Below are 13,312 nucleotides of genomic sequence, written 5' to 3' on the forward strand. Positions count from 1 at the left end.
AAATTTTATATCTGTATTAGTGAATAATCAAATAAAAATTGTTTTGTTCTTCGACTAGGAAAGGACCCCGCACATTTTGTATGGGAAGTGGACCTCGGTGAAATTGTCTGAAATTTTAGTATGTTGTTCTCTTCAAGCTCCTGATCAAAAGCCGAAATGCGCAGAAAGTCGAAAAATAGACAGTTTTAAAGATAACGGTTTTTTTTCCGATAACTATCTCAAACCTTTAATAAGGGATAGTAACTCACTATAATTGTGTTTTGGGCTATTTTTTAGTGGAATCCATAGGTTTTCGGTTTCGCTGAAACCAAATCCGAAGTCCATTCTGCCCCATCACGACAGGTTTTCAAGATAACGTTAAAATTTTATTTTCATGTTTCAATTCCAACTCTATAAAATAATTACCATAAAATATATGAGGCTATGAGAGCAATATCGGCGTACCCACTTTTTTCAAAAATGAGTTTTTAATAAAAACTTGGTCTCTTAATATATCTTTTTTAATACAAAACTAAAAGTATGCATCTAGATAAACTCAGAACTAGATAGCACTCAAAAAAGTGTTGTTTTCAGAGACCAGAAATAACAGTCAACCTTTATTTTTAATCGGTTTCTCTCTGAGAATCACCAAATTACTTTAAATAGTTTCGGTTAAGGTTTGAGATTTATTTTTAAAAATCAAAAATAAAGGTTATCGGTTGAGATTTATTTTTTTAAATATCTCTCAATGGTTGAGATTTTTACAAAAAAAATAAATGGAAAAGGTCAACCTTTAACCGTTTTCGCTGAAAATAAATCAAAAATGGTCAATTTAAAGGAAAATGTCGAATATGTCAAGAATGTCTTTATATTGCAAAAATAAATATGAAAAGGATGTTTTTTCTAAGTTTATGTATTAAATAATGTATGAACTAAATAGACTCTCAAAGTTCTTTAGACCCATGATTATATCTCTTTTCGTTTAAAGTAAAATCTAAAGACGAAAATGTGATTTCCACTGTGATTTGAGTCGCTGGGACGACAAGCACAACCAATGCAATTTCGAATATTTCAGTAGACCGATGTTCTAATATCTTGGTCAAAGAGTTCAGCTTCCAGAAGCGTTTTCGCCCGCCCATCTTCAAACTTCAAATAGCTCCGAATTTTGAAAAAAAATGAAAAAAATTTTTGATACCAAAAGGTAGCAGGGACTCTAACCTACATTTGGGTACAACTCCCATCCATGTAGGTGCACGCGTTCTCAAACTGGGAGAACTTAAACGTAAAAAAAAGTTAAGCCCGATTCTGAAAAAATAGGCATGATTTGGCGGTTTAACATGGAAGACGATTTTTTAAAAATCTAACAATGTGCAAAGCGTAGGCCCATGACACAAATTATCATTTGGCATCACTCCCAAAAATTGCTCTCAAGCGGTTTAGCTTCCAGGAGCGTTCAAAGATTCGGGGATTTTTCAAAAAAAAATTTTACCCCAACTTTCAAACGCGATTTTCTCGGAATTTTGAAAAAAAAAAAAAAAATCCAGCGATAAATTTCATTGGTTGACCGAAACATACAAAAATACAAAATAAAGGTTTCTCTCAGACCTTGACCGAAATTTTTCTTTTTTAAAAATAAAGGTTATTTTATGACCTTTATTGAAAATGGCGACAAATAAGAGTTATTAAGGAACCTTACAAAAGGTTGAGATTTATTTCTGATCTCTGGTTGTTTTATAAAACCCTGTATTTTAAATCTCTAGTAGCTTAAAACTGAATTTTGTGGCTTACGTCACTATTGTTCTCATAGCCATGTTAAAACGGAGTTCTAAAATTTGTTTTGGTCCCCCATTTTTTTAGAGTGTTTCAAAGGTTGTTTTTATAAATTTGAAAGATATATCAAAAAGTTACATAAATACGCTTAGGCTTGTTTCGAAATTAGGGGGTAAAGAAAACACAATTTTTCCACATAAATATTAAATCACTTTTATTTTTTTTTTTGATTTTTAACAACAAAGACAATTATTTTTTTTTCATTTTCAGTTTTCGCCATTACATCTTAAACATTAAAATTAAGATCTAAGAAAATATTTTTGCTCAATTTACAATTTTTTACTGAGTTTTCATTTCATATTGATATGACAGAACTTTTGTTTTTTTTTCTTTTTTTTTTTTTAATTCTCTACTACTATAATGCTTAGGTACTTGGTACTCTATAATATTTATAAATATATATACTTTTTAACATTATATATATATTTATTAATGTACATATATTTTACAATGTATTTAGTTTTCTTACCCTCATGTTCCATTTAAAAGATTGTTCTTTTTTATACTTTACTTAGGTACAAGAATTTAATTTAAGGTACAATTACAATTTAAATACCTATTCAAAGAAAAAAAAAATATTTATTAGAAATGTGTAAAAATATGTGATTTTCTCTTATTTTTATTTCTTCTATTTTACCTGTATACCATTAGTTTTCTTAACTTACAAATTACACAATGACTTATACTCCAATACACATACACAAACACACATACCACATTCAAAATACTTCCATAACTTAATAAAATTACTTAAATTTATAATAATTTTATTTTTACAAAATATTTGTTTAAAAAATTCGGTTTTTATTCTTAAAGCAATTTTAAAATGCCAATTTTTTTCTTTCAGAACTTTAATTGTGCATTCAGAAAGAATAAAGCAGTCAATTTTATTTTTTATTTCATCTTATCTTAGATTTATTATTTTTGAGTAAAATTTTATAAACGAAAATTAAAATAATTAATGCATTTAATTCATTCAAAGCCCTGATTTATTTTCTGTTTGGTTTAGCTTGGACCGTATCACATACCGATTCTTGACGTCATTTTCATAATTAGTTAACTTTTAATCGATTTATTTACTTATGAACGAGATTGGCACATTATTTTATTTTCAAATCTATTTTTATCTTACATTTATTTATCAAATGTCTTGTTCTATTTTTACAATAACAAAAAAGCTTTTATATTTAAAGTTAATACTAAATTTAAATTTAAATAATTAATTATAATTAATACATGCCTTTTAATTTACACTAAAAAATAAACATCAAATATATAAACATACATTATGTTAATCATTTCAATTATTTTCATTTCTGCACCAAATAATTCTATATACCTAGTAAAAATTATTCTTAAATTATATCGGAATGAAATGAAAATAATTTTTTAAGGTATTATTTGATAGATACACTCATCATTAGTTTATAAACTTTATGTTCTGAATAACTGTGACATAAATCATTTAAATTAAAATAGCGTTTACTTTTGATTTTAATTTTATTTTTGAACAGTCAATAGCTGTGTTTTATTTTCCTCGTGATCCAGATCAGATCATTGTTTTTATTAGCTTTACAACAAAAGTAGGATTTTGTTTTGTTATTGTTTCGCAAAAAAATTCATGATCTGATCTGGATCACTAAGAAAATAAAACACAGCTAATATTAAAACTAGTTATCAAAGTAATACAAATTTTAGTTTTTAAACAGAATGCGATAGACCAAAAAGTTATTTCGGGAACATTTACAAAAAATTCAAACACTTAAAAATCAGTTAAATTCTATTGCGTACAAAATCTGAGTTACAAGTTGGAACATTGCTTGCAAGTATGAATATGACTGATGTGCCGTGATTTATTTTTGTTACTTGCTATAAAATCATTTTCTTGATGTCTTACTTTCTCGTAAACGACCGAGTTTAATGAACATTTTTGTAGAAAGTTTAATTTTTTTTTTAAAGATTTTAAAATCAAGAAAATATTTTCAAAAAAGTCATTTTAAAAATTTTACTTCGAAAAATTTATTTTTTTTTTTAACGGAGACGTGTAATAATAATATATATATTCCTCATCCGCTAATATCTAATTTTATTATATCATATCTCGAGATCGATTTTGTAGGTACCTTAATCGGCAAGCAAAAAATGAACTCCTTAATCCCGAAAATGGTCGAGTTATGAAAAATTAATACAAGTACAATCGGTGTATAACTCGGCTTTCGTTGGCCTCTCTACAGTTTCATTATAAAAAATAGGTCTAAAACTCTTTTTAATCTTATATGGCTTCGTGATTAAAAAAAACAGGTACGATGATAAAATGCACGACTGGGTCGCACAAACTTGCTCTTGCAGTTCAAAGCACTTTTATGTTAGTTTACTTGTAGATTTTAAGAGCTGCCTCTATATAAATTTTAAAGAAATTTTGTTGATGTTGGGGAAGAGCCGACATTTTTATATAAAAAAAATTTTGTTTTACTAGACTTTTTGTGGAAAAAATAAAAATGCAGTTTTATTCCAATCGTTTATCTTAAGTTGAAATCAACGTTATTGGTATATCTCATGTTTATTTGCTTTTAATAACAAATCTCGAAAAGTTCTTTGCCAATCGCTTTCAAATTTTAACACAACATTTCATTTACATCCCTGTAAGTTCTTATATTGTTTTTAACAATAAGTAATTTTAACAACTAGTAATTATTAAGTATAACTAACTGACACGGTCACGCTTTGATGTATCTCACCGCGATTCACCACCTTCGCAAATATAAAAACTTGCGAGATTATAAATGGAACATTGTGTCAAAATTTGAATGCGATTGGCAAAGAACTTTTCGAGATTTGCTATTAAAAGTAAATACATGAGGTATACCAAACACGTTGATTTCAACTTAAGATTTCTCGAAGAAGAAAAGAGATATTTAAGAGATCTAAACGGATTTAGAAAGACAAGATTTGGTTCTTTTAGAAACCGTTACAAATTTATTTAAGACAAATATCTAAAAGCTAAGACATAATCTCGAAAACTGGTAAAAAGCGGCATTTTCGATTTTCTACCGGGATTATCTCAAAAACGTGATGTGATAGAATTGTTCTGACTTCGGATTCGAGCTCAGCACCAAAAAAACCAGAAAAGTATATACAGTGCTGCTAAAAACATTCCGGATTTTTTTTGTGATTTTCATCAATTGAAATGTTATAATACAAAACTGGTACTGGTAAAAATGATCTTTAATACTTACAAAAATTTTAGAAATTTTAAAATGAAGTAAAGTCAGAATTTCAGCTGTGAAAAACTAACCGGATTTTTTAAAGTTAATTTTCAAAGTTAATATTTTGCTCAGTAACCTTTTTTTTTGAAGACTGCTTGGCACCAACGAGACTTGGACTAGGCCAAATAAAATAAAATAGAACTAGAAATATGCTCCCAGTAATTTTTCAAAGCTACAAGTACGCTAGTTGCTGAAATGGGATTTTTCTTTTCTACCCGTCACTTAAAGATGGCCCACAAATTTTTAATCGGGTTCAAGTCGGCTAATTTTTACGGCTATTCTAAGCAAGGAGTATTGTCTGCCCCAAACTTCTGTTTAATGGGCTTTTAAGAATTTTTGGCATCATAACTTGCAGAAAGAGGCGAAGTAAAGGCATATATTTCTCCTTTAATGGAGCCATTATCGACTCCAACATCTCTCTATTTTGGAAATGATATATAATTCCGTTGATTTTGTGAAACGGGCTAGAGCCTGCAGCTAAAACCCAAACCATCACTGATCCTCTGCTGTGCTTTACGATAGGGAGCATATTTTTTTGGTTTCAAACATGTCCATGTTTGAACCATTTCACAATCGGAATAAAACAAGCTAAAATTGCTTTTATCACTGAAAAGCATATTTTTGCGTTTTGTTATCGAACAACTCAGATGTTTTTTTGGAAATACAACCATGTTGAAGTATTTTTATTTTCAAATTTTAAGTGTTCCTTAAGATCTTTTCATTGCCTACCTTTTTAGACAATACTTAGTATAAAGAAATGGTCTTTTTCCGAGCCGAAAGACAAAAAGACCAAATCTCTCAAATCCTTTCTAACTGTACTTGATGTTGAAAGCAGATTAAGCTCCTCACAAATCGTTTTAGAAGCCGTAAAAAAACTCTTTATTCGCCTATCAATTTTTAGGGATATTTTGTGATGGCATTAACCCAATTGATCTACTTCAACTAATTTTTCGCTTTTTTTACTTTTTGACGATATCAAACAAAATCCGGAATGTTTTTAGCAGCACTGTAAGTATATAGTATTGGTGTCTGTAACAAAAACCTTGTTGACCAGTGTAAGTTATCATGTAAAATAAATGTATTTCTAATCAAAAGAAATTTTTCTCTAAAAAATATTGGAAAATAGAAATTCATATCTTAGATTCTTAGTGGTTAACATAAAAAGTGGTTTTTTGAGGGAATTACCAATTTGTGACTTCTGTTTTGAGTTACTTTAAAAAAGAAGGACATAGCTAGGACAATTGAATCATTTATTTGCAAAACATGATAAGTCCATGATCAGGAGAAGAAAAAACGTTCTATTTTCTTTTGATATGCGTAGCAAAATTTATAAAAAATATATTCTGTAGGACTCTTGCCTAGCTACAAAATACCGTTTCGTTTTTAATTTTTAGAGCGATAGTTCAAAAGATAAAAAATAAAAACGCTTTTGGACTTATCATACTTTGAAAATAAACGGATGTGAAATTAGTTTTAAAATGGATATACAATTTTGCTTTTAGCCCCAGTCTATCAAACAATTGTATTAGAGATTAAAATACAATGTCCGGACTACTTATTTAACTTTAAAGTAGCTCTAAACTTAAGATTTTCAATCATTAGTCGAATATAGCATTTCCACAAAAAGAAGCTGTTGTTTATTTTCAAAAGATGATAAGTCCGGGACTTATTCTGTTTTTGATACTAAAAAAATATTTCGCGTAGCTGTAAAATCGGATATAGATGGAGTAGATACTTCATATTTTGAAGACAGACGTGGTTATCCCTGGAGTAAAAATTTAGTCAAAAAAACGAATTTTGAAAATAAATGATTCAATTGTATGTATATTTTGGATTAGACATAAAGAAGAATTTTATTAAAAATTATTTTTTGAGACTTTATTTCGAAAATAATGATGAGTAATGCTCAAAAACTAAACGTGATTGAATAAATCTGTAACAGTTTTAAATTCAGCACAGAAAAGTCAATTAAAATCATAAAACATAGTTCTTGCTCCCAACTTTTTTTTTAATTTTTTTACCAACCAGTATTATTGCAAGCGAACAATAAAAATTAAAAATAGGTGTGCTTATGTTGTTAATTTAAAAGCGTTTTTAATTTCCCGAGACAAAATCAAAAAGATTAAATAAGGTTTGCGACTTCTTAGTTACATGTAAAAAAAATACCCATTCTTTTTATCTCACTACAAAATTCAAACAATTGTACAAACATGTGCAACTGTGCATACTATGAGAAAACATAATAAATATGCATTAAAATTATGAACTGCTTAAAATAAAATAATGAGTGTTCCATCCACTTTTTTTTCAAATTCACATATGTAAATAATTGCATTCATTATGTATTTCAAAATGCAGGTACTTTTTTTTAATATAGCGAGTATGATGTCATCTTCTTACTTTAATCATAATACTTTTTCATTTAAAAATACCTATACTCTTTTCTTATATGAAATGTAAAATATTTATTTAGTTTCAGAAGGAGAGATTTTTAATTTCTTGGAGTTTTATATATTCTACTCCAAGAAAAGAACTTTAAAATTCTTATATTTTATCTTAAATTTATATAAGAATTGTTTTTTAATTTTAAATTCGTGAATAAATAATTTCACTTATACATTTAACGAGCAGTTCTGTTCGAAATCATCCTCTGCAGAATTCTCACTGATCTTCTTCAAACTATTGCTATTATTAATATTTAATTCTACATCCCTTATCATGCGACGTCTGCGACTAGTCGAACATCTTGTCGGAAACGATGACCGATACGTTGAGCATCTTCGAATATATCTTTCGCCAAAGAACATCCTTCGAAATTCCATGCGAAACCTTGGATGAGTAATTGCATAAATATAAGGATCAATACAAGCTGATGTCTTGCAAAAAATCGCCGGAATCATCGAACCCAGAGGGGTGATTAAATTTTCGTTGCCACTTATTCCCAACAAAGCTACCACCGAGTATGGCGTCCAAGCAACAAACCAAAGACCAATCACTCCAATCACAATGCCAGTTAATTTAATTTCAGTTTTGTTGCAGTCCTTGCTTGACTGAATGCCCGATGCATTGGAGACAACTCGCAGAATATAAAAGTAACAATAGGAAATAATGCTGAATGGGATGCACCAGGCCCCGACAAAGAACATAAACATAAATATTCGCGCTGGTATTGACTTGGTTAAGTAATCAAAACTGCAGGTAGTGAGATATCCTTCGGGTACGTATGTACTTAGACCTATATCTAGTGACGGTATCACAGCAAAGAAGAAGCTATAAAGCCAAATGAAGCAAACTAGTAAACGTGAACGTAACTTGGTGGAGGAGCGATACGGATCCAAGGGATACACAACTACATTGTAACGGTCGACGGCAATTGCTGTGAGTGTTATAATGGATACAGTTCCAGTGAGTCCTCCAAAGAAACCATAGAGTCGACAGCCTGCAAGAGAGAAAAAGAATACAAAAAAAAAAGAAAGTTATGAAAAATATTGTAGACGACACAGATTAGATTTCAATGAAGCAGAGCTTTCTATAGAGAGGAGACTTTTGTTAGAGGTGCGACTCATAACTTACCCAAGTCACCAAGTGCAGGACCCAATTTAAAGCTATTGTATATGGCGATGGGGCATTTGGCCAACATGAAGAAGTCACTTACTGCCAGATTTATCACAAGAGTGTTGGCATGTGTGCGCAGGGATTTGCATCTACAATTTGAATAGAAAATTTCTTTTATATTTATTTTGTTTTTTTTTTTTTTTTTTTTGAGGAAAAATAGAGATAAATTCATAGAGTTCTACGAGAAGACTTTATTGTAGACAAAATATATCTTTAAATAGAAATAAAATTGATGTGATTTAGTAGAAGGACATTGTTGACTGTCCACGTTATTTTAAATAAGTTATTAGTCCTGGCATTCAATTTTTTGACGAAAGAACACGTACCTACTTTGATTGTTTAGTTTAAATTGATGGACCAGGGCAGAGATAGAAAAAAGCAAAAGGTCGCCAATAGTCTCTTTTATTTCCATAGTCTCAGGACGTTTAAGTAGTTTTCAAAAACATTGGCGAGATTAAGATTCAGGATATCAAATAAATATTCAATTTTATCTATGGGTACATATTTTATCATGCAATAGGATACAATACAAATTTTTAAATAACAAAAAAAAAAAACTTGAGGCTATAAAAACGAAGTTTGTAGAACTAAAAAGCATTTAAAAAGCTACAAATTTGGATGTCAGCCAAACCATTTCAGATTTTGTTTGCTAACTTTAGACTTATTTTGGCGGAAAATTCAATAACTCAAAATCCCTGCGAGCTACAAATTTTTGGTTTTGTAGAATTACTTAGATTATTTTTTTTTTTTGATTTCGCTATAACAGAGAAAAAATCTACTAACTGGAGGATACAACTCGAATAGGATTTTTGACAAATGGGAAATGATATGCGTTATTTGCGAAATGCAGTTGGTGTTCAGGAAGACCATTTATATAAGGTAGTTAAAGACAAAAACAACCGTAAGGCAGAACAGAAGCATTCACTGAGGGAAAAAACAACTTAAAATCAACGAAAAACACGTTGATTCAACTATTTTTCGGAATGATTTTGCGTTGAAGACCAAAATTTTTAAATCAAAGTAGAACATCGTTAGTTTAAAGTGATTTACCGTTATAAAACATCTTTAAATCAAAGTTATTTCAACTTTAAAAAAAAGCATCAATTTATAAAAAAAAAGAAAAAAATGGGCAGCCGCTTTGGATCGAACCTACAACTCTTGGGTTACTAGGCGAATGCTTTACCAACGTGCTATCTCACTGTTGAAAATTAGAGTGATAAAATGGAACTAAAGCTGAAGTCCGACAAAAATAAAAAAAATTCTTACGTTGTTTCAATTTTATTTTGAAGAAGTTTCATGTTAATTTTTTCAACGTTAAATCAACGTTGAACATTTTACATTTAACGTTGCGTTTTTTCCCTCAGTGTTGAGATCTCTCAAGTTATTGCTACTATAAAGACTCCTCAAAGTCAATTTTTGAAACTCTGCGTCGTTGCAGGCCCCATAAATATGGATATGGATTATTTTTACAATTTTTTTGTTATTGAATTTTAAGAATTCCTAAATGAAAAAAAAAGTAAAACTTCCAAGACGTATGTAATTATTGTATCGAATTAATTGAATTAATTGCTTCGTTAATTTCTCGTTACGAGTTGATTACTTGTTTAACTTTGTTAAGACTTCAAGTATATCGTATATTTCTTTTACGGTGTTACTGGCAAGTTATTAGAGGAATTTGGTAAGAACTTATTATGATTTTTAACGAAAATGTCTGCGAAATTTTAGCTTGACATGATTGTTAGCATCAGTCTTTGAAGAATTTTGTTTTTGATTCGATTCGAATCGAAAAAAAGTATCAAAAGTTGTGTATCAACAAGTAGATTCTGAGTTTGAAAACTAATTGTTCATACACTTTTTTTTCAAAGCAACCTATTTCTTGATAGAATCAAATAATGGATTTTTGGTTTTTAAAAACGTACACCGCAATTGCAATATTGTAATTTAGTATTTTTTTTCTTTTGAATTCAAACAACGTAACATTTTTTTTTGCTTTGAGACGCTGTTCTTTTTTCGTATCTGATACAAAAAAAACGGGTGCCTATTGTTTAGCCTTTTTTACTTCGATTTTTGTTATTTCGTTTTTGACACAATTTTTTTTGATAAGTTCGCCATCCTTTATTTGGGTTTTCGTTTACTTCGTATTTCGATCACTTCGCCCAACTATAACTTCGCCTCGTGTCTTTTTGATTTTCATTTATTTCGCATTTTCATTACAAGTCCAATGAGTTGTTTCGTCAAGGTTCATTTCGTTTTTAGTTTATTTTGGCATCTGGTTATTCCGTCTTCAGTTTTGTGGATTGTTTTGGGTTTTGAAGACTTTTAGATTAAAGATAAGCAAATCCTTATAATATAAGAGATCTGTTACCTTAAAATGTAACGAATTCGTTGTTTTTTCTTTTTTGAGCATTTTTAAATTAACAGGCACTCAAAATGACGCGAGTTATTCGCCACCATTTGTTTCGCCATTTTTGAAGTTATACTTCTTATGGGACGGTGGGTATGAAAATTTGTTTTTTGACAAGAATGTCAAAGGGATTATGACGCGATCGCCATCTCCAAGACAGTTGGGCAGCAGGGCTGTCGTTCCACCTTTAGAGTTGGTAGTACTTTAGTATTTGAAAATGCAGTACGCCGCGGTACGGTAAACAAAAACAACCAACACGTAGCAAGTTGCATGTTTCATGTGGCAAGTAGCACGAGGCATGTGGCATTCAGTTGCCACAAAAATAAAACAAAAATGTAAATACTCATAAATAAACGGAAAAGAAAACAACATAGACTAAAACTAAACCTGTATAAAGGCCATCAATCGTAGATAAAATTTAATTTTTTTTTCTCAAAAATTTAACAACGGAAATTGGTATGAAGATTCTTGATTTCCAATTATAAAGATTTTTTCATGCTTAGCTATATTTAGGATAGTCAGATTGTCTTGGCTTAAGGTACGGAGATAGCATCAAAAAATTTCCTAAGATCACCATATTTTGAGATTGTTAAAAAAATACGCTGTTTGATTATAATAAAAATTAAAAATATCAAATGAAATTAATTAAATAAACTGAGTGAGAAGTATAACTTCAGTCGCGTGTACATGTGTACACACACTCTTTTTTTTTGTGGATGTTAATAGCCTAAGGGCGTAAAAAATTCGCGCGAATTTTAACGCCCTTAGGCTATTAACATCCACAAAAAAATGGGCGAAACAAATGGTGGCGAAATAATTAAAGTCCAAGTGAACTAAAGGCGACTTAATTCCAAAACGAAATAATGAAAAAAGGAAGTAATCAATAACAAAATAAACTAAAAACGAAGTCATAAGAAAACGGAGTATAAGTTTGTCGAAATAAGGAAAAACGAAATAAATAAAAAACTAAACAATAAAAATACGAAACAATAAAATAGCGAATCGACTTAGGCTAGGCGCACACATGCGATTTTAGTCGCACGATTATTCACGCATTTCAATGCCGGTAAACACACATGCTTCTAAAAAATAGCCGCGATTAAAAAATTGAAAATTGTCCCATTTTTTTTGGCGACGCGATTGTCGCAAATTAAAATGGAACAAATGGACCAGCATAGTTATGCACACACTTGCGACTAAACCGAAAACGACTAAAAAGTATCAGTCGCAAAGAGGCCAAATCATGCGCACACATGCGATTTTCAACCACTCGATTTTTTAGACGCAAGAAATGAAACACATTATTTTAAATGAGAGCGCACAGACTTGCGATTTTAAAATCGCAAAGTTTAAAAAAATGGATCCGGTTCTATTTTTCGCGATTTTTTTTTGCTGCACATAAGGGTATATTATACAGAATGTAATGCACCTGCCCGCACTCGCGACACTTGGAACAATTGTTTTAAGTACAATAATGGATATTACTAGAAAGTGTTGTATAGTGGCTCTCTTATTTATAAACGATAGGAAATGTAAAAATATAATTCCATAAAATTCATAAAAAAATAAGAGAAGACCTTCAGAAATTTACCCAGTACTATAGAATGAGTATTCAGTGCTTTGGTGAAGTAATGGTACTCGAGGGGCCTAAAATAAGATACAAACATACACATTGCAGAGAATCTATTTCTATTTCTAGTCTGGTAAACAAGCTGTCAAACCCTTACCAAATTTTGAGACATTTATCACTTTATTGACCATTAGATTTAAACAGTGAGTATCTCCTGGCTCTCTTGATCTTGAGATGATGCATATTTTTTATCGAAAAACGGTCAACTTTTTTTCGACCAAACATAATGTTTTTTCTTGCAATTAAAAATAGTCGCGCGATTTTTTAGTCGCAAGTGTGTGCACGGTAATTTTATGTTGCGACTGCGATTTTTTAGTAGCAACGACTGAAAATCGCATGTGTGCGCCTAGCCTTAGACGAAACAACCAAAAACCGAAGTAAGAAAAGCGAAACAAACCATACCCAAAAAAAACATAATTTTTGAACATTATGCTGATTAATACAGTCAAATAAGGAGAAAAAAGGGGTAAATCTCGGAATGAATGTTAGTAGAAATTTTTTTTGCTCAATATCTTCCTTTTGCCATTCTATAACATATCTCAAAAGTCTAGAAAAATCTCATGTCCGCTTGTCGCGATTTCAAGGTCA

General features: G+C 30.2%; 1 protein-coding gene across 2 annotated transcripts in view; it reads right to left on the reverse strand.

Annotated features, from left to right (window-relative positions):
• Window positions 1-2,246: 2,246 nt before the first annotated feature.
• The window catches only part of LOC129912612 (opsin, ultraviolet-sensitive), a 138,783-nt gene continuing 127,717 nt past the window's right edge, over window positions 2,247-13,312 (reverse strand). For both annotated transcript variants that reach the window (XM_055990916.1, XM_055990915.1), the window contains exons 4-5: window positions 8,649-8,779; window positions 2,247-8,514 (exon numbers count right to left, since the gene is read on the reverse strand). In XM_055990916.1, the coding sequence (XP_055846891.1) occupies window positions 7,688-8,514; window positions 8,649-8,779 (958 nt within the window). In that variant the 3' untranslated portion in view covers window positions 2,247-7,687. The remainder of the gene's footprint in view (window positions 8,515-8,648; window positions 8,780-13,312) is intronic.

Source organism: Episyrphus balteatus, chromosome 2, assembly GCF_945859705.1.
Source record: "Episyrphus balteatus chromosome 2, idEpiBalt1.1, whole genome shotgun sequence".
Classification (NCBI taxonomy): domain Eukaryota; kingdom Metazoa; phylum Arthropoda; class Insecta; order Diptera; family Syrphidae; genus Episyrphus; species Episyrphus balteatus.